This window comes from Megascapheus bottae, chromosome 7 (assembly GCF_031878675.1).
Source record: "Megascapheus bottae isolate mThoBot1 chromosome 7, mThoBot2.hap1, whole genome shotgun sequence".
Taxonomy (NCBI): Eukaryota; Metazoa; Chordata; class Mammalia; order Rodentia; family Geomyidae; genus Megascapheus; species Megascapheus bottae.
Genome location: NC_143515.1, coordinates 67,591,413 through 67,610,616, shown reverse-complemented (window position 1 = coordinate 67,610,616; position 19,204 = coordinate 67,591,413). Strand labels below are relative to the sequence as shown.

At 48.1% G+C, this 19,204-nt stretch overlaps 1 protein-coding gene across 1 annotated transcript in view; it reads right to left on the bottom strand.

Annotated features, from left to right (window-relative positions):
* Positions 1–1,568: 1,568 nt before the first annotated feature.
* Positions 1,569–19,204, bottom strand: part of Dtnb (dystrobrevin beta) — a 185,181-nt gene continuing 167,545 nt past the window's right edge. The window contains 7 exon segments of the mRNA XM_090337586.1: positions 1,569–1,732; positions 1,735–1,758; positions 1,761–1,881; positions 3,444–3,470; positions 6,423–6,499; positions 10,293–10,382; positions 11,073–11,232. Of these exon segments, the coding sequence (XP_090193712.1) occupies positions 1,665–1,732; positions 1,735–1,758; positions 1,761–1,881; positions 3,444–3,470; positions 6,423–6,499; positions 10,293–10,382; positions 11,073–11,232 (567 nt within the window). The 3' untranslated portion in view covers positions 1,569–1,664.

The following is a 19,204-nucleotide window of genomic DNA, read 5'->3' as shown; positions in this document are numbered from 1 at the left end:
CCCGGGGCCCACAGAAGGTTGTCAATGTGTCCCCCAAAAGGTCATTTGCTCCAAGTAGGCTCTAAATGTCCACAGAGCAAACAGGAAGGAAGTGTGCACCATACAATGACCCGCTATGCTTCAGGTCAGGGTAGAAGGAAGGGACCAGCCTCAGGTTTCTGATGTGAATTTTGGTTTTGATGGCAGAGGCCAACACATCAGAAAACACCCTCAGGGATCTTAGATAGTAATGGACAGTCTAGCTCTTCAGGAAAACCACTGTCAACAATCACAAAGCACAGGCTCGCATCATGTCCCACCTCTGTGGCTCTCACCTCCACCCTGGTGCTGGTCGGCAGTGACTGGGCAGGAGGGCCGAGCTACTCCTCCGAGAGGGAGTGGAGAGCAAGCACATTTGCAGGCCTGCCGTCTCAACTGCTCCTCTGCCCATGTTGCTCAGGAAGAAGCCAGCAATCCACAGGAGCAATCTGGGTGGCTTCTGCCCTCACCTCAGGGAGGGTACAAGTGAGAGAGGTCAGGACCACGGGGACCCAGCTGCACAACAGGGCCAGACCTCAAACTCGCCCACCACTGTCTCACAGCTCCCCTGTGGTGCTCGTCCTTGCTCCTTCCAGGTGAGCCAGGGCCCTTTGCTCATTTTTTCCTCTCTATTGCTTTGTTTTGTTTTTTTTCCCTCAACCCAACTCTCTGCTGACTCCCCCGGCCTCTAGCTCCTTCCTATCACACGTTTTCTTCTGAGGGTAAATGTCCTTGTCAACATCTCCCATTCTCCTTGTCCCCAGGGTTGCAGCACCCACTGTGTATCTGCCCTTCGAACCTAGGATGAGGAATTGGGGGGAGGGGTGTCTTGACCTCCGTACAAGGTAGGAATAAAGATGAGACAGTGGAGGGAAGGAACTGGTATCCATTCTGTTCTTTGTCAACTGCTCCTTCTGCAGGCTTGCAAAGGCCTCTACCCACGTGTGGAGCCCATGGTACCTCAAAGCTGGGGGGCCGAGGTCTGCAGGGGGACCAGAAGCAGGGAGAGATGCTGCAGAGGCAGCTGTAGGGGCCTCTCACTTCATCCCAGCCACTGCCCTTTATAAATATTTATAGCAGCTCTTCCACTAAAAATAACATCCTGGAGCCCAGGGAGCAGAAGAAAATAAATGAAAATCATGGTGAATTGGACTTGATGATCACATGTGCCTGGGCCACACAAGACCCCGGGGCAGGCCTGTGCGGCATCACCTGGACTGCGCCCCCTGGTGGCTGTGCCAGGCTCTGCGGCCAGCATGCAGCTGGGTTCTCCACCCCGCCGGCTGCACACTGAGCAGCAGCCGGCACTGCACCGGGCTGCCTGGCTGGCGGAAGCCTCAGCAGTGTGAGAAAGGAAGGCGGCTATTTTTAGCACTGTGGCCGGGGTGTGAATGTCTACAGAACTGCGCAGGTCCTGCAGCTTTCTTTGCATAGACGGAAGAAGACCTGTTGGCTTTTAAAGGTCAGAGGTAAGGAGGAAATTTGTGTCCCCTACCCTAAGGGGAGCTCACCAGGTGCCAGCTAGGTGCCAAGAGATTCATCAGGTCACAAACAGAGCTTTAGTGCTTTTACTTTTCTTTTTTCCAATCTTCTGGTAAATTCCTGATGTAGAGATGAACCATGCCCTGAGGGGAGGAATGAAGCAGCTAGTACATGCAGGGCTCTGCAGGGGAAGGCCCACTAGTTTTGGGCCGTCCCTCCCCACTTCCCACCAGCCTGGCTCCCCTCTCTCTGGTGGTAGAGTGACGTCTGGCAGTCTGCAAGCCCAGTGCAGGTGTGCAGTGGATAGATGGATAGGAATGTGCCTCTGGGGGAAGACCTTCCCTTCGTCTTGTTGTGCCAGCTCGCTCCTGTCTTCTGTGCCTGCGCAGGACAGACTCATGGTTAGTCATGGGACTAGCTTTGAGCCAGCAGGATCTGCAGGGAGGGGCTGTCTTTCTAAGTTGGGGTGAAGGACTTTCTCTACCCTGATGGGAGATGTCACAGAGTCAGAAAATGAAAGAACTGGCTTCTCAGTGTCCGGTTGGAATGTGGTGGTTTCTTGGGAACAACTGTGGAGAAGGGTATGTGGAGAGGGCAGGACGGAAGCCCTAGCTAGAGCCCCCATCGCACAGGAGGCCTGCAGACTGCAAGGAGCTGTGGCTTTCAGATGGTTGCATCTCCTCTCCCTCGCCTGTTGATTTCTCATAACTCCTGATGTGGGTCAAAGAGGGCAGGAGTTGGAGGCAGACGGCCCAGCTCTGATTCCAGCTCTGGCACTGAGCAACTCCTGGGTGTGGGCCTTGGTTTCCTAATGTGCACAGAGAGGCCAGATGGTGCTCACACACCTCCTTTCCACCCAGTCTCTCTGCCCTGGGGACAGAGAAATCAGGCAGACGCTGCAGGAAGGCAAGTCAGCTCCTGACTTTTCCAGCTGGTGGGGCAGCCAGGCTTTGCTGCATGCAGGAAGGGCCTGGTTTGCATGTGCACAGAAGCGGAAGGAGAAGCCCCATTTCCTAGTCTGCCAGCGAGGGCTGCTCTTCCAAAGCATGTCTGTCTGCCCACCAGCATGCAGGCTGAGGCTGTGGGGGAGGGCAGGGAGTCAGGAGGGTCCCAGAGGGCTGTACAGACAGAAGTCAGAATGCCTCGAGGCAGTTCCTGGATGGCAGGGTTTGAGGAAGTTCCTTTTCTGGCTTGTGGGTCTGCAGCCCTGGCTTTTCTGCACTGGAAACCTGACCCTGAAGATGATGGCTAGTTTCTCAAAGTAAGAGATCAGGATGTCAGGGCAGGAAGAACCTAAGAAGGAAGATCTCCCATGGTTGCTCCTCTCAAAGGGGTGCTTCCCCTGAAGTAAGCGCTGGCTGGCCTGTGTCACTCCATTCAGAGAAGGGAATCAAGAGATTGTAATGTCTTGGAGCTGGATCCAAGAGTAGATGTCTTGAGAAGGAAAAATGGGACCTCAGCTACTGAGGATGGCCGTGCTTTTCTTTCTCCATTCTTTGGGGAAGAGGAGCGCTCAGTCAGACTGTTGGTCTGCTTTCAAGTCAGTCAGATCCTGTACAGCCCCAAGGCGTCTATGGGATTGCAGCAGGGTACAGGGCCCAGGATCCTGCTATGGGATGGTCACTGGCTATGGGGGATGGGAGCAGCTGCAGCACAGGCAGTGCAAAGGACATGGCCGCCCTCTGCCACATGCTCAGCTGGCAGTGTAGGCGTTGCCAGGCCATGCCTGGGGGCCAGCCCACAGACCCACAGTGTAAGCCAGGGCAAGCAAAGCTGCCTTGGTGAGAGGGCTGGGGCAGTCAGGCTCTTTCAAGCATCTTAAGTTTAAGGTAGTGTCTTAGGACAGCTGTGGCTCCAGAGCTGTGACTGAACAAAGGGAAGGGGAAATGGAGGTGCTTCAGAAGGAAGATGGATGTGCGAGGTGGAGGCCGTGTGGTACTCACCTGAGCTGTCTGGATCTCGCTCCTCTGCTAACCTGTGGCAGCATGGGCAGAAACAACAGTAAAGTCACACCCAGGCTCTTCTCAACCCCGGGACTTTCTCCAGAGGCCTTCCTGACCCACCCAGCCTGGAGATTTCTGGATTTGCTTTCCCTCTGTCAACTTTTTTTCCTGACCAGGTGTGATAACAAGTAAGAGTCTTGCCATCTATAGCCTGTAACTCAGCAGACAAATCAGCATGGGGACAGATGCTCCAAAGAAGAAGGCAAACAGGTAGATGAAGGAGCGCTTATGTGGGAAGGCGCTTCTTGGTTCTGGAAGTGAACAGAGTGGAAAGAAGTACTTGACTGGACAGACTTTCCTTCCTACAGACATTTCTGTTCTGGCATGCCCAGGCCTGCTTCTGCTTACACGGGACCCTCGGAAGTTGGGTGTGCCCGAGCTCAAGGGCCACGGCTATTCAGCCATGCACCGGAGTTCCTTCAGTTGCAAACTACACTATAGCCCAAGCTGTGAAGTCCGTTCTGGTAGAGATTCTGAAGGACACAGGAGCATGTAATGAGATTCTGGAGCGGCTGAGATGTATGCAGGTGCTTAGTCAGAATGGGGGGTGTGGGGGAAGGGATTGTATATCTTATCTGTGTGGTCTCGGTTATCCCTGGGGGAGAGGTGGCAGATGCACATTAAGAAGGGTACCCCAATACAGCTGGAGGCTCTGGGATTAGCTAGCTAGAGTCAGGGTAGCACAGGGAGAGTGAACTTGGGGGAAACAGATGGGAGTTCTAGTTTGGTCAGTGACCATTTGGCTCCCAGCTTTTGTGTTGAGCAGACCACATACATGGGACAAGAGCTGACAACATTGTTTTATGAAAGAATGATTCCAACCCCAGTGAAGGGTTGGCAGTTTCTGATCTCGAATGCATGCCCAGTGACTGTAGTTAGTGCCAGGTCTGTCTGTAGTGCCCTCTTTCCTAGATCATGGCAGAGGGCCAGAAGGCCGCCACATAAACACCTGGTTCCATAAGGACATTCATATTAAGAGCTATACTGTACTTACAGGACCAGGTTATATTGAGAACCAGAGCTTTTTTTTCTTTTAATTACACATTTCTCACCCCAGCTAGCTCATACTAACACTCTTGCCTTTAAGAATGACAACCCTAAGCATTAGAAACAGAAGTGTAGGGAGTCCCTCAAAGGCTTCACAGAGACACACAGAAGCTCTGGTGTGTGCACTAGGCAGTGTGAACAGAGACAATGGCAAGCAGCAAGGCAGGAAAGATGCGGACAGGGAAAGTCAGGTGCACAGAAAATCTCTAGGCTGGAGATCCATGTGGCCAGAGGAACCCATCCCAATTCCTCAGGAGATGTGGCTCACCTCCAGACTTGAACTGGCTCTGACAGCCATGCATGGTTCATGGCCAGTGCAAGGCCTGGGTGGCTAGAAGCTGAGGAGAGGCAGGAGAGCAGCCACTGGGCCAGGAAGGGCACGTGGGAGGGAGGCCAGCCCAGCAGCTGTTATGTCCTCAGCCAAGAACATTCCACAGGAATGCTGGGGTTTGGTCAGTGTGTGTGCACTTGGGTGTGTGCTTGGGGCATGTATTTATGGAAGTGAACATCTATGTGTGTCTCCTATTTGCCCCGTAGCCTTCCTACTGGACCACTTTTTCTACTTCTGGTGTCTGCTGTGGGAGCTGGTGTGCCATCTCTCGTGGCTTCGCCCTGGCTCACTAGATGGCTTCGGCCATCTTCAGGGATTTGTCCTCTCCTCACTGACAGATTCCTTCCCCGAGACCCCAAGACTTCTTATCCACATCAGCCTCCATGGGCAAAGAGGGCTTCAGTGCCACCATCCCATTGGGCTTGGCTTCCTTCTCCTCCACTGCTTTCTACTCCAGATATGTACACTTCACGTAGGTATCTACTTCAGATACATACGCTCATTCTGCTCAGACTGAAGCATGGGCTTGGAGTTGGACATTCCTGGGGCAGTTCCAGGTTCTGCCACTTAATACCCGTCCAGTTATCCACACTTGTGAGTTCTGTCTACATTTCCCTCCTGCTGGGGCAGGGAAGCCAGAGGAGAAGGCCAAGTTTCAGGGCCCGTTGGTCTCTCTCCCTCCTGAGGCTGCTCCATTTCTTATCACGCTGTTCATGTCCTTAGACAGGTTCACTGGTTGACATGGTACTAGGTGACAGGCACTGGGAAGACAACACCCACAAACAGACCAAAGCTCTGCCTCAGGGTATTACAGACTGGAGGAATCCAGCATGAGATATGTTACTATATGACTGAACTTACAGACAACTCTGAAATATCGTAGGAGAATTCTGTTATGTGTTCAGCACAATACCCAAGGACAAGAAGGAGATCAAGGGCATGAAGTCAGAATCGAAAAGGCCCAGGTCAAGCCCAGTCACTGCCATTCAAGAACTTCAAGAAGTCCCACAAAACCGACCTCTTCATTACTAAGATGTGTTATGATATGCATACCTCCTAGTGTGGTTAAGGCTTGAGATCATACATGAAAATCATTTAGCACAGCCTTCTTCCCACACAAGTGTGTGTAATAAAATGTCTATCTCCTGCACACAGTTCTTTATCTCCCAGGAAGATACAAAACCACTTGGTTATTCTATCCTTAATAATCTCTTCCTTTCGGGAAACCCTATTACTAAACATTTAAATTATGATCATCGACTTTTTCTGCTGCCACTTGTTTTACATATCTTACTTTTGATTTCCTAACTAGATGATTAACTCATTCAGGCCAAGGGCATTATTTTGTTTTCTGCTCCCAGCTACTTCTGGAATCAGTATAAAGAGATCAGGAAGTTGGTGTAAGTGGATGCCTGGGGCATCCACTAGGAAAGCAGGGGGAGGGAGTGCTGGGGCTGCAGGCACTGGGACAGTGCAGCAGGTAAGAGGGAAAAAACAAAGGTGAGGATCCAATCAATTGCGTGGGCTCCCATTCAACCTACGGGTCCTGCTGAGCTGCCTTTACCTCTGTCTTTCCCATTCTGCATCTTCTCTTCTTCTTCCTCTGTACCTTCCTCTGCTGTAAAAACAAGTCCAAGGAGGCCAGTGAGCCTTCTGCTCAGCACAAGCACGGAAGAAGGTAGAGCAGGGTAACTGAGGCAGTGTAGCTGGATTGAGCTAACAGCTCACGGCCTGTGGTCTCCAGGAGGTGTACACTTGCCTAGCCTTTGCCTGGTAAGGTTCTTGCCCCAGCATTATTTGATGGAAGTCCAGGAGCACTGATCCCATAAGAAGCAGAGCAGCCTGTCACCCATCTTGCTGACTTCTCGAATGATCAGAGAGGGGTTGGGTGACTTTTTTTGTTAAATTTTGGTGGGGGGCTGGGAGTCTGGCCCAGTGGTAGAGTGCTTGTCTAGCATGCACAAAGACCTAGGTTTGATTCCTCAGTACCACATACTTAGAAAAAAGCTGGAAATGGTGCTATGGCTCAAATGGTAGAGATCCAGCCTTGAGAAAGCCCAAGGACAGAGCTCAGGCTCCAAGTTCAAGCCCCAGGACCAGCAAAAATAAATAAATAAATAAATAGATAAATAGATAAATTTATTTAGGTGGTACCTGCCAGAGAGACACCTAATATCTTGCATTCAGGTTCAAGAAACCAACTATAAAAAAAATAAAGGGTTGAGGAATACCTAGATTAGCACTAGCTTCTGGTAAAACGACACCTGGGCTAGGAATGAGGCTTAGTCATAGCATTCTCGCCTAGCATGTATCAAGCCCTGGGTTCAATTCGTCAGTGCCACAGAAACAGAAAAAGCGCAAAGTGGCATTGTAGCTCAAGTGGTGTGGTGGTAGCCTTCAGCAAAAGAAGCTTAGGGACAGTGCCCAGGCCTGGAGTTCAAGTCCCAGGACAGGGGAAAAAAAAAAAGAGTAAATAAATTAAAAAAAAAATAAAAAAGACACTCAACTAGACATTTTAGCTGAGAGCAAACTTAAAATGCCCGCACAGCATAGTTTCCCACGTAGCACAGCGCTTATGCCATCTAGAGGTGCTTACCCAGGACCCACCAAAAGGCAATCCACATCTTTGTTCTGTAGGGAAAAGCCCATGTGATTAGAACATATCATGGTATAGCTGAGCAGGACAGCAGTAAAAGTCATGTCACATTCAGGATGGATCAGGAAAAAAACACACGAGGAGAACCTTGCCAGTTGCATCAAATACTTGAAAAGAGAGGTTGACTGACTCAGGACAGCTTTGGGGGGTGGGGCAAGGATACATCAGCTACAAAAATGCTGATCTTGGGCGGGCAGTTTGGCCTAGTGGTAGAGTGCTTGCCTAGCATGCAGGAAGACCTGGGTTTGGTTCCTTGGTACCACATACATAGAAAAAAAGTTGAAAGTGGTGCTAAGGCTCAAGTGGTAGAGCTTAAGCTTTGACAAAGTCCTCAAGGCCATGAGCTCAAGCCCAGGGCAAAAAACAAAACAAAACAAAATGCTGATCTTGCTTCCCAATAAGGCACTTTCTATTGATTCTAGCTGGTCATAAATGGGTTGGTTGGAAATACTTAAGGGGGCTTTTACATAGGGCACCACATTAGATTAAATGACTTTTAAGACCCTATTGAATTCTAGAATTCCATAATATAAAATACCTTTGAAAAGATGAGGGGGAAAGCTATAGATATGAATAAAGTATCGGAAAATAATCTAAGAAAACCTTGAGAAGTTATGATTAAGTGAACTTTAAACTGGTATTGGTATGGGCAAAACTTTTCCGTTCACAGAGAAATTGATCTTTCATGCCAGCAGTATATGTTTGTAATTCTAGTACTTAGGCGGAGGTAGAAAGATTGCCAGTCTGTGACCAACTTGGGCTATACAGTGAGACTGTGTTAAAAATAGAACAAAACAGCTGGGCACGGTGGCTCACGCTTATAATCCTAGCTACTCAGGAAGCTGAGATCTGAGGAAATTGGTTCAAAGTCAGCCAGGGCACTAAAGATGGTGAAAGTCTGATCTCCAATTAACCACTAGAAAACCAGAAGTAGTGCTATGGCTCAAAAGGTAGGGCAGTAACCTTGAGCTGAAGAACTCAGGGACAACGCCCTGGCCCAGAATTCAAGCTCCACGACTGGCAAAAAAAGAAAAAAAGAAAAAAGAAAAAAACACCCCAGGCCCTTTCTAACAATACGCGTGTTTCTGAATTTTTCAGGGATGTTATACAATATACGGATTTAATTTAATCCATGTCAACCCATGGACTTCAGGGCTTGGTGACAGGGCAGAGGATGGGGCCCTCCCTGACCCCTGGGGTGACATCTACCTTGGGATGGGTAGGAGCACGGCCTACCTGTTCTGAGTTTGTTATTTCTGGCTGTGTGACTTCAAACAAATCATTTTTTCTGATAACTGTTCACTACACTTCCAAAGACAAGGGACAACGCGATCTTTAAAGCACCTGGTAATAGCATTACACAGTTTTGTAATAGCCATCTTTTCTATTCTGCATTACTGACGTGTCCCTATCAACACCTAACGCTTGAGAATCTGCTGGAAGATGTAGGTGTTTTCTTGTTTACTGAGGTCCAATTACTTCCAATGGCATCAAATGCTCATGCCAGTGTGCTGAGCGCACAGCATAAACCTTCAAACGTGACCATCAGCATAGGTGTACTTTACCTCCATGGCCTAAAATCCCCAGGCCGGGATGTAGGGGGTGGGGGGGTGGGGAGAGGGGGGAGCCTGTCAGAGAGGACAGTAGAGAGCAGACCCTCCAAGCAGCTGTGAAGTTGCCCCCAAAGGCCATCACCTCCATGTCTGTGTGTGAAGAGGGCCTAGGTTTTTATGGAAGCCAGATGGGGAAGCCAGATGATGCCATAGAGTTCCTGAGTTGGGAAAACCAACCAGGCCTCACTTTTGTATTCTCTTCTGGAGGAAAACATGCAGTTTCAAGAGCAGAGGTGGGCCTGACCTTGGTCTGATCCCAGGACTACCCTAAAGTTTAGATGCTTTCCCCAGATACCCACCCAGGCTTGCCTAAAGTAAGATGTCTGAAAAGTCCTGCAAAACTGCTTTGTACTTTAACTACCCTGCTAAGCTACTTACGAGCAAGCACTGGTGTTAGGTGACAAGGGACAGAGCTGGGTCTCTGGTGTGAGGAGGGGAGCCCACATGCTTAGTAACAATTCCTAAGTGTCAGTGACTACATCACTGGTGTGGGGATACAAGGCGGTAGGTAGATGGCTTGTGAAAGGCCTTTGGTTTTTTCTCTCTCCTGGGTTTTATGGGAGGGGAAAAGGCCTCAAGGCAGAGGTCTCTGAGAAGTCACTGCAGTACTGCCCCAGTGAGGAAGCCATGGAGAAAGAAGTCAGATAAGACTGAGCAGGAAGAGCAGGAAGCAGCAGGTCAGGAACTTCAGGTGAAATCATAGCCTGGTGGAGAACAAAAGGAGAGGACAGGTTTCAAAAGTGAATGAAACAGGAGAGAGCAGAGGGCAGCAGGTCGAGCCTAGAGGGCAACGTGACTCGCTGGGCGTCCAGGACGGCTTCAGAATGAGCCGGTGTTCAGTCTAGGGAGAGTCGCTGTGGACAAAGCAGGCAGAAATGAGTGAGTGAGGAAGGGGCCTGGCTGCAGTTCAGAGATGAATTTCCTATGTAAGAATTGGGTTTGGTCCTCTAGACATATGAACTGCGTGACTGTCACTCTGTGGTCATGGGTCACAGGAGGTGCGCTGGGTGAAGAGCTCATGTATTCCTGGAAGGAAAGCTGCTTGGTGAGGGTGAGAAGAGGTGTGTGTGTCCAGTGGTGCCATTCTGCCAGGGAGGGCATGGAGGGGGTGAGGGGAGGCCAGCAGGCGCTCTGGGTTTCACCTGAATGGAGTTCCTTCACTAGAGACGACATGGTGTTGGTGATGGAGTCAGCAGCCACCAGCAGGTCATTGCGGAGGTTTCTCCTGGTTCCTGTGGAGTCAGAGAAGATGGCAGGGAGGGTGGGTGGGCACAACAGGAGATGGGAAGATGCCTTGGGACCCAGGTACAGAACAGCTAAGGGGAGATGAAGCCACCGCAAGTCCACCTGCTTCTCGCTTGCAGGAGCCTGATGCCGTCTACATTCTCTGGAAAGCAGATTCTGTCACGTCCATGCTTCACAGCCATGCATGCTATTTTGTGGGGATGCAGAGCACGCCTCACTCCACGGTGCTTCTCAGCCGAGGAGGGGCTCCCCAAGCCCCAACTCCACATTTATGAGGTGGGCAAGGTCCCTCGCTCCTTAGACGGCCATGGCAACTGCAAGTTATTGACCTGCAGCTGTGCTATGCACACTCACTATCACTTTCCCTGTCCAAGCCAAGCGCATGCCTTTATTCCATCCAGTTCTTCCTAGAAGCAAAACCCAAAGTGCAATGCCATTCCCTCATCCCAGGACCCAGAGCACAGAGCCCAGGAGCGCTATCTTCTGCACACATGGATAGGAAACTTGAAGGCCTCCCACTGAAGATGAGCACATCTCCTGATAAGGGGCCACATACAAGCTACCAATCACCTAAAGCTGGTACCTAAGGCCCAGATGAACTCACCATCTAAACTGTGTAAAGTGCAGAACACACACACACACACACACACACACACACACACACACACACAACTTACCTTGCGCAAAGGCCTCTTGCACGTCTCCCCCAACTCCGCTCAGAGAGTCCTGTGGGCAGTGCGTGGGGGTGGAGCCGGCGGACGTGGAGCGGATGGGCATGGGCAGGGCACGGCTGCCTCCATGTGTGGGCGATGTGTGTGGGGACCCTGAAGCCTGGGCCTGGGAGAAGGGAGAGAAATCATATCATCTCAGGTCTCAGCCTCTTTGAAGGAGGGGTTCTGAGCTGTGGTGTAGGACTGTGTTTGAAAAGGGAGAACCAGGTCCCCCAGGACTGGGGAGAGGCAGGAAAGAAAGAAGGATGAAAGGCATCATAGGAAGTCAAAGAATGGTGAAAAGAGGCTGCCGGCAAGAAATGATCTGTGATAAAAATGAACTCAGATTTTTTTGTTGTTGTTGTTGTTGGTCATGGGGCTTGAACTCTGTGCCTTGGCGCTGTCCCTGAGCTCTTCAGCTCAAGGCTATCACCCTAACTCTGGAGCCACAGCACCATTTCCCATTTTCCAGTGGTTAATTGGATACAAGAGTCTCAAAGACTTCAGTGCCTGGGCTGGCTCTAAACAGTGATTCTTAGCTTTCAGACTCCAGAGTAGCTAGGATTACATGCGTGATCCACCTTGTCCAGCCTTATGAACTCAGATCTTTACCTCATACCATACACAAACAATACAAAAACATCAAAATGGAGTGTATAACTGTCAGCAAAATTTCATAAAATGTAAGAAAAACTTGGTTTCCTTGATTTGGGAAAAATTTTCTTAAATATGAAACCAAAACCAGACATCTAAAAAAGTTGACAAGTTAATTTTGTGTGTGTATGTGGGGGGGGGGTCATGGGGCTTGAACCTGGCCTGGATACTGTCTCTGAGCTAAGTCCCACTTCCCTTTTTCTAGAGGTTAATTGGAGATAAGAATCTCAGGTCCTTTTGTGCCTGGGCTGGCTTTGAACCTTGATCCTCAGATCTCAGCCTCCTGAGTAGCTACAGGTGTGAGCCACCACACCCAGTGACAAATTAATTTTTATGCAATATTTGGGGGCTGGGAGTGTAGCCCAGTGGTAGAGTGCTTGCCTAACATGCATGAAGCTCTGGGTTCGATTCTTCAATACTATATACACAGAAAAAGCCAAAAGTAGTACTGTGGCTCAAGTGGTAGAGCACTATTCTTGAGCAAAAAAAGCTCAGAGACAGTGTCCAGGCCCTGAGTTCAAGTCCTGGGGCTTGAACTAGACCCCCCAAAAGACCAAACTCCCAAGCCAAAAGCAACAAACTACTAAAAGCAAAAGAGTTAGGGGTGTGGCTCAATTGGTAGAGCCTTGTGTTTGCTAACATGCACGAAGACCAGTTATTTAATCCCCAGTAAGGGAAATAGAAAGAGGACTGAGTTGAATAAAAGATGACTTACACAAAGGAAGAATTTTAAATTATGTATCTAATAAGGGACTTGCCTCTAGGACATAGAAAGAACTTTTAACTCAGTAATAAAAAGATGAATAACCTTACTTTAAGACGGCATAGGAGTTGAATAGATATTTCTTCAAATTAGATACATGAATGTCTAATAGGCATATAAAAACATGTTCAACATTATTAGACATCAAAGAAATGCAAATTTAAACTACAGTGACTTTTGAGTACCAGTGGCTCAGGCCTAGTTATTTAGGAGGCTGAGATCTGAGAGTCTGGTTCCAAGGCAGCCAGGATAGAAATGTCTAGGAGACTCTCATCTCTACAATTAATCCCCTAAAAGCCAGAAGTGGAGCTGTGGCTTATATGGTAAAAGTGCTAGCCTTGAGCAAAAATGCTTAGGGGCAGTGCACAGGCCCTGAGTTGAGCCCTAATACCTGGCCCAACAATCCATTCCTATGTGAATCTATCCTCATGAGAAATGACACATATGCTCACATGAAAATCTGCATCCAAAAGTTCACTGAAGCATCATTCAACTTAGCTAAATGTTAGAAGCAACTCAAGTGCCCACCAGTGGATAGATGATTCAAGTGTGCTACACCAGGGGCTGGGAGTTTCGCCTAGTAGTACAGTGCTTGCCTGGTATGCACAAAGACCCAGGTTCAAGGCCTCAGAGCCATACATAGAAAAGCCGGAAGTGGTGCTGTGGCTCAAGTGGTAGAATGCTAGCCTTGAGGAAAGCCCAAGGACAGGCCCTGAGTTCAGTCCCCAGGTCTGGCAAAACAAAAACAAAAAACCCAATGAAGTGTGCTGTGAGCTAGTGGCTCATCTATATTCCTAGGAGGCTGAGAGCTGAGGTTCACAGTTCAGAGCCAGCCCAGGGAGAAAAATCTGTTCTTACTTCCAATTAACCTCCTAAAAGACATAAGCAGTGCTGTAGCTCAAATGGCAGAGTGTCAATCTTGAATGAAGAAGATAAGAGATAGCACCCAAGCTCTGAGTTCAAGCCCCGGTACCAGCACAGGAAAAGGGAAAAAAAAAAGGTGTGCTAGATTCATTCGATGCAATGTTATTTGGCAATAAGGAGGACTGAGTTACTAATGTACGCTACAGCATGGGTGAACCTTGAAAACATTTTGCTAAGAGAAAGTAACCAGAAAGACCATATATATGCAAATTCCAGAGACAAAAAGTAGCTTAGCAGATTTCTGGGCTGGAGTGGAAGATTCAAAAGGATGAGAAATGACTGACACATGGGTATGAGGTTTCTTTTTGAAACGGACGAAGTGTTTCTAAAACCAGTGGTATACTCTGGTTTCTCTTCAGAGCATATAAATCTTTTGCCTTTTACTAAAACCAGTGGTAGTGATGGTTGTATAACCTGTTGACTATATTGAAAACTACTAAATTTTATACTTCAAAATGGCAAACAATATGGTGTACAGATTATACTTTAATAAAACTAATGTAAAAAAAGACACTGTGAGGAAAATTAAAAATACAAGCCACAGAGAAGGAAAATATTTGCAAATTAGATTTGGTAGAGAATCTATGTTCAGAACACCTAAAGAACCCATGTCAATACTAAGAAAAACAACCCAATGACAAAATGGGCAAAGCTATGGAAGACATTTACCTAAAGAACTACAGCCTCTGCATATAATAATGGGAATGACATAGACGATAGTACCACTATCACCCACTAAAATAGTCAGAATTGAAAAGTGTGACAGGAAGCAGGGAAACCCAGACTCCTATATGTTGTCAATACTGTGAAGGTAAAACCATTTCAGAAAATATTTCAGCAGTTTCTTAAAATGTTGGACTTCAACAACCATATATCCCAGCAAATTTCACTCATATTTCCCCAAGGTAAATGAAAACTATGTTCATTCAAAACATACATAATGCACACTGGCCACTGTTTAATAGCTAAATGGGGAAAAATTCCAAAGCTACTTTGGATTAATATTACGCATGCATGCACACACACATGCATACGCGCACAAACACACATACACACACACAGAGTGGACTCTTTCCTTGGTATGGAAAGTATTTTCTTATTGTTTAACTCATAATTTTCCATCAGTGAGAATAAATGCTGTATTGCGAAATATTGTCTTCTGATTTTATTAGTAGTTACATTTGATCATTACTCACTTTTTTCTTAATTTATACATGAATCCCGAGTCCTGCTTTGGCTAGTTAATATGATTGCAAATTAATCACTGTATTCTGGGGGTTCCCTCCACATTGTCACTATCAGTCTCTGCTTTGGAGTCATTTTAACAGGAAAGGGGACAATAAAGGCTAGATTTCATGTGCTTTAAAGTTTAAAAGTGGTACTTTTACTGGAAGCTGGTGGCTTCTGCCTGTAATCCTAGCTACTCAGGAGGCTGAGATATGAGGATCATGGTTCAAGGCCAGACGCTTATCCCCAATTAACCACCAAAAAGTCAGAAGCAGCACTGTGGCTCAAGCCTTGAGCTGAAGAGTTCAGGAACAGTGCCCAGGCCCCGAGTTCAAGCCCCAAGATTTAAAAAAAAAAAAAAAAAAAAAGTGATGCCTTCAGCACATGAGCTTCTAGGTCAGGAAGCTGGGGAGAGAATGGAGGTAATGTGCAGAGAAGCCCAGAGTTTGATGTTGGAAAGCCTCACAATCTGAGAACCTGGGATAGAGGAGATCACAAAAGTGGTGGATACTGGCAGAGCCCAGGGCTCAGGGAAGGGAATAAAGGTAGAAAGAACACCCTGCTCCCCAGCGGCCAATGGTTTTTCCATAGCTAACTGCCAACAGGGGCTTAGTGGTGACTGAGAGCTTGTGAGTCCAGCTGCTTCTCATCTCATAGGAATCAGAGCCTCGATGGAGTCATGTGTGGATTCCAGTGCCCCACCATGGAGCTGGGGATACAGCTACTATGAATCAAGCCTGCCCAACCAAGGACCCGATGGGACAATACGGACCCAAGACCCAGCACTCAAAAAGGTGGAGATGCAGACCTTTGTTCACTGAGATTACTGCCCTGACACATGGCATAATTTCACGCGCAGGATATGAAAGTGGGCAGGATCTGAGGGACTAGTTCTAGATTTAGCCAGGAAATGTCAGGATTAAGCAAGAAGCACAGAGTAAGAATTCAGGATAAGAGTTAAATTCAGTTAAAGAAAACAAAAAAACAGCCAGATGGCTTATATCTGTAATCCTAGTTACTTAAGGAGGTTGAGATCTGAGGATTGGGGTTCAAAGCCAGCCCAGACACTAAAGATCTTGAGACTTTTATTTCCAAATAACCCCTGGGAAACCCAAAGTGGTGCTGAGACTCAATGAGGCTCAAAGGGTATGTGAGGTAGCCTTGAGCTGAAGAGCTAAGGGACAACGCTCAGGCCCAGGGGTAGGGCAGAGGCCTTGAGCTGAAGAGCTTAAGGACAGTGCCCAGGCCCAGAGTCTAAGCCCCACTGACCAAAAAAAAAAAAAAAATGACCCGTGAAATTCTGAGCATTAAACACAAGGAGTCCTTGTAAATGTCTCCAGTATCCTCTGGGCAGGCACTGGTACCTGAGGACAGGGTCAGATTTGCAAGAACATAGAAAGTGACTATGAGACAAGAAATGGCCAGCCACACAGGGCTAAAATGGATGGGCCAGGTACCAGTGGCTTATGCCTATAATTTTGGTTACTGAGGAAGTTGAGATCTGAGAATCGCAGTTCCATGTCAGAATGGGCAGGAAAGTTGGTGAGACTTTTTTTTTTTTTTTTTTGCCAGTCCTGGGCTTGGGCTCAGGGCTTAAGCACTGTCCTTGGACTTTTCTCAAGGCTAGAGCTCTACCTCTTGAGCCTCAGCACCACTTCCAGCTTTTTGCTATGTATGTGGAGTACCGAGGAATTGAACCCGGGTCTTCGTGCATGCTAGGCAAGCACTTTAACCACTAGGCCAAACTCCTGGCCCCAAGTTGGTGAGACTCTTATTGCCAATAAACTACTTGAAAAAAAAGCTTGCAGTGGTGGCTCACGCATGTAATCCTAGCTACTAGGAGGCAGAGATCTGAGGATCATGGTTCAAAGCCAGCCCGGACTTGAGCACAAAAGACCATGAGATTCTTATCTCCAGTTAAGAAAACGAAGTGGCACTGGGGCTCAGAGGGAGCATGGTAGCCTTGAGCTGAAGAGCTTGGGGACAGCTCCCAGGCCCAGAGTTCAAGCCCCATGACAGACAAAAAAAAAAAAAAAAAAGTGTTGAGGGACAGAGCCCAGGTCTTGAGTTCAAGTTCAAGGACTGGCACATACACATTGGTGCACGCACGCACACACACACAAAACAACTCCAAAAAAACAAAATAAAAACCCACCAACATAAAAACTCTAGGATGGGAAAGTAAAACCTCAGTGCCACCTTCATTGAGCATCCACCCTACCAGTCACTGCCCCAAACATGTCTCCTGAGGAAGAGACAAACTAGAGTCTTGAAATCATCTTTGTTCTCAGCTGCCTAAAAAACAAAACAAAGGCCAATGGGAAAGCAAGGGTTTTGTCTCCCGGACAGGCTTCACATCTGAGCCTTTGATTATGATCTTCCTAAATTAAAACCAGGCTACAATGAAGCTGGCACTGACCTGTTACCAGTTTGGCATCCTGGCCAAGGCAAGGACACTGAGCACAGCTCACCAGTATTGGGTGCTTGGGGTCTCTGGTGAGGAACACGGCAGTGAAGTGGTATCAACTCACTCCACTGCACGGGGACTGGCAGCAGGGCTTTGCATCTGGGAAAGGCTTCCGTGTTTTCTCCTCCAGGCACACCAGTCTCCTCCCTGCTGTCCCACCTGCTCTGGCTGCGGCCAGCTCCACTGCCTCCACCCCAGCGTGGGACTGCCTCTTCCTCAAGTGTTCCACAGAGGGCCCTTCCTATCCCAGGATCATCTTGCTTCTTAAATTCCACCCTGTACATCTTTGTGCTCAGCACAGGGAAGTAAGTGCTGACTAAGAACTTGTGAAGGGACAATGAGAAGCATCATGTTTCTTCTGAAAAGTAGGAAGGAAGCCAGAGAAGGCAAGAATTTCTAGAGAGCAATCAATCCATCTATCACGGGAAAAACCTTTGGGTGGAATACTCTAATGTGGCAGCCTGACTGAGGTGGCCCCGAATGACCTCTCTATTCATATCCTGCTATAATCACCAGCCCTGGAATGCGGGGCTGGCATAGTCAGTGACCTGCTTCTAGAGAATCAGACATATGGGATGGGTGCTACTCCGAGTAAGGTTACAAAAGACTCACTGCTTTGCCTGCTCTCTCTCTGCTTGCTGAGGAGAGGGATCAAGACAAGCTCTAGCCATCAGCAGCACGGCATGGAGACCTTCATTCCAGCAAGCCATGAAGAACAGAACCTGTCTAGGACTAGATGAGCCTTAAGGTGACTATATAGCCTTGTAGCCTTGTGAGATGGGGCTGAAGGGCCAGGCCCCAGGAGCTGTAAGGTCATCTTGTTCTTCTAAACTACAGGTTTTACAATGAGTTGCTGCAATGCAATAGGTACCTCATACACCAGGTTTATTTACTTTAAAATAGGCTCAGGCCTATAATCTTAGCTACTTAGGAGGCTGAGATCTAAGATGGAGGTTCAAAGGAAGCTGGACAACCGAATTTGAGAGATTTCTATTTCTAATTAACTAGCAAAAAAGCTGGCAGTGGAACCATGGCGTAAGTGGTAGACAGCCAGTCTTAGTGAAAACGTCAAGCAAAAATGACAAGTCCTAAATTCAAGTTTAGTATTGGTGCATGTGCATGCACGCACACGCACACATACATACACACACACACACACACACAGTTGAGGTGGGGAGGGGAAAAGGGTGATTTTTGGATTAGGACTATCTCTGATAGCCAACAACCTCACGAAAAAAGGCTCATTTACCAGAAGAGTGTGTGGAAATTAAGAATGAATTTTAGGAGGGCTCAGGTCCCCAGGCCTATTTTGGAGCAACTTCCATCTTATATTTGAGGCAACTGAGACCTAGGGATAGATAACCTGAGGGAGTGTCATGGTTCTGAGACCATTCCCCTGTCCTACCACTGGAAGTCTCAGTTTCTTTACCATGACAGTGACTATCAGGACATAGTATTGCTCTGTTCCCTGAGGAAGGAGGGAACTCTGAGATGCAATCCAGTGCTTTCCCTCCAACACTGGGGTGGATGTCTAGAGATGCAGAGCGGTCACTGATGGGGCCTGCACTATAGGCTGGGAACCTTCTTTCTTATCACTGTGCATCATGCATCTTACTATTTCTGGGGCTCAGAAATAGTAAGTGGCTACTTAACAGCAATGGACAGACAGACACTGCCCTTGTCTCTCCAACACAACTGGGCCTTAGTTCACCACACAGGCCTTCCCCAGGGAGACTGTCAGGCATGCCACTCAGCACAAATCTACCCAGAATAGGCTGCATGGTACCAGGCTAGAAGCACACCCACACAGCAGCTTGAAATTATGGAAACCCAAGCCACATAGATATCTATAAAGGTAGAGGAGCTGGTCAGCCGGGTGCAAGCGATGGGACAAGCTGTCTGGTGGTAGGCCCAAACCTCTGTGAGACCTTGGGTTCCAGCTGCTAGGATGGGTGTGATCAGACTGAGGAAGGACAGGAACCTTTACCGTCAGGTTTCCTGACATGAGAACAGTGGAATCTTTTAATGTAACCTATAACTCAGGACTGAACACAGCGTAGGCCA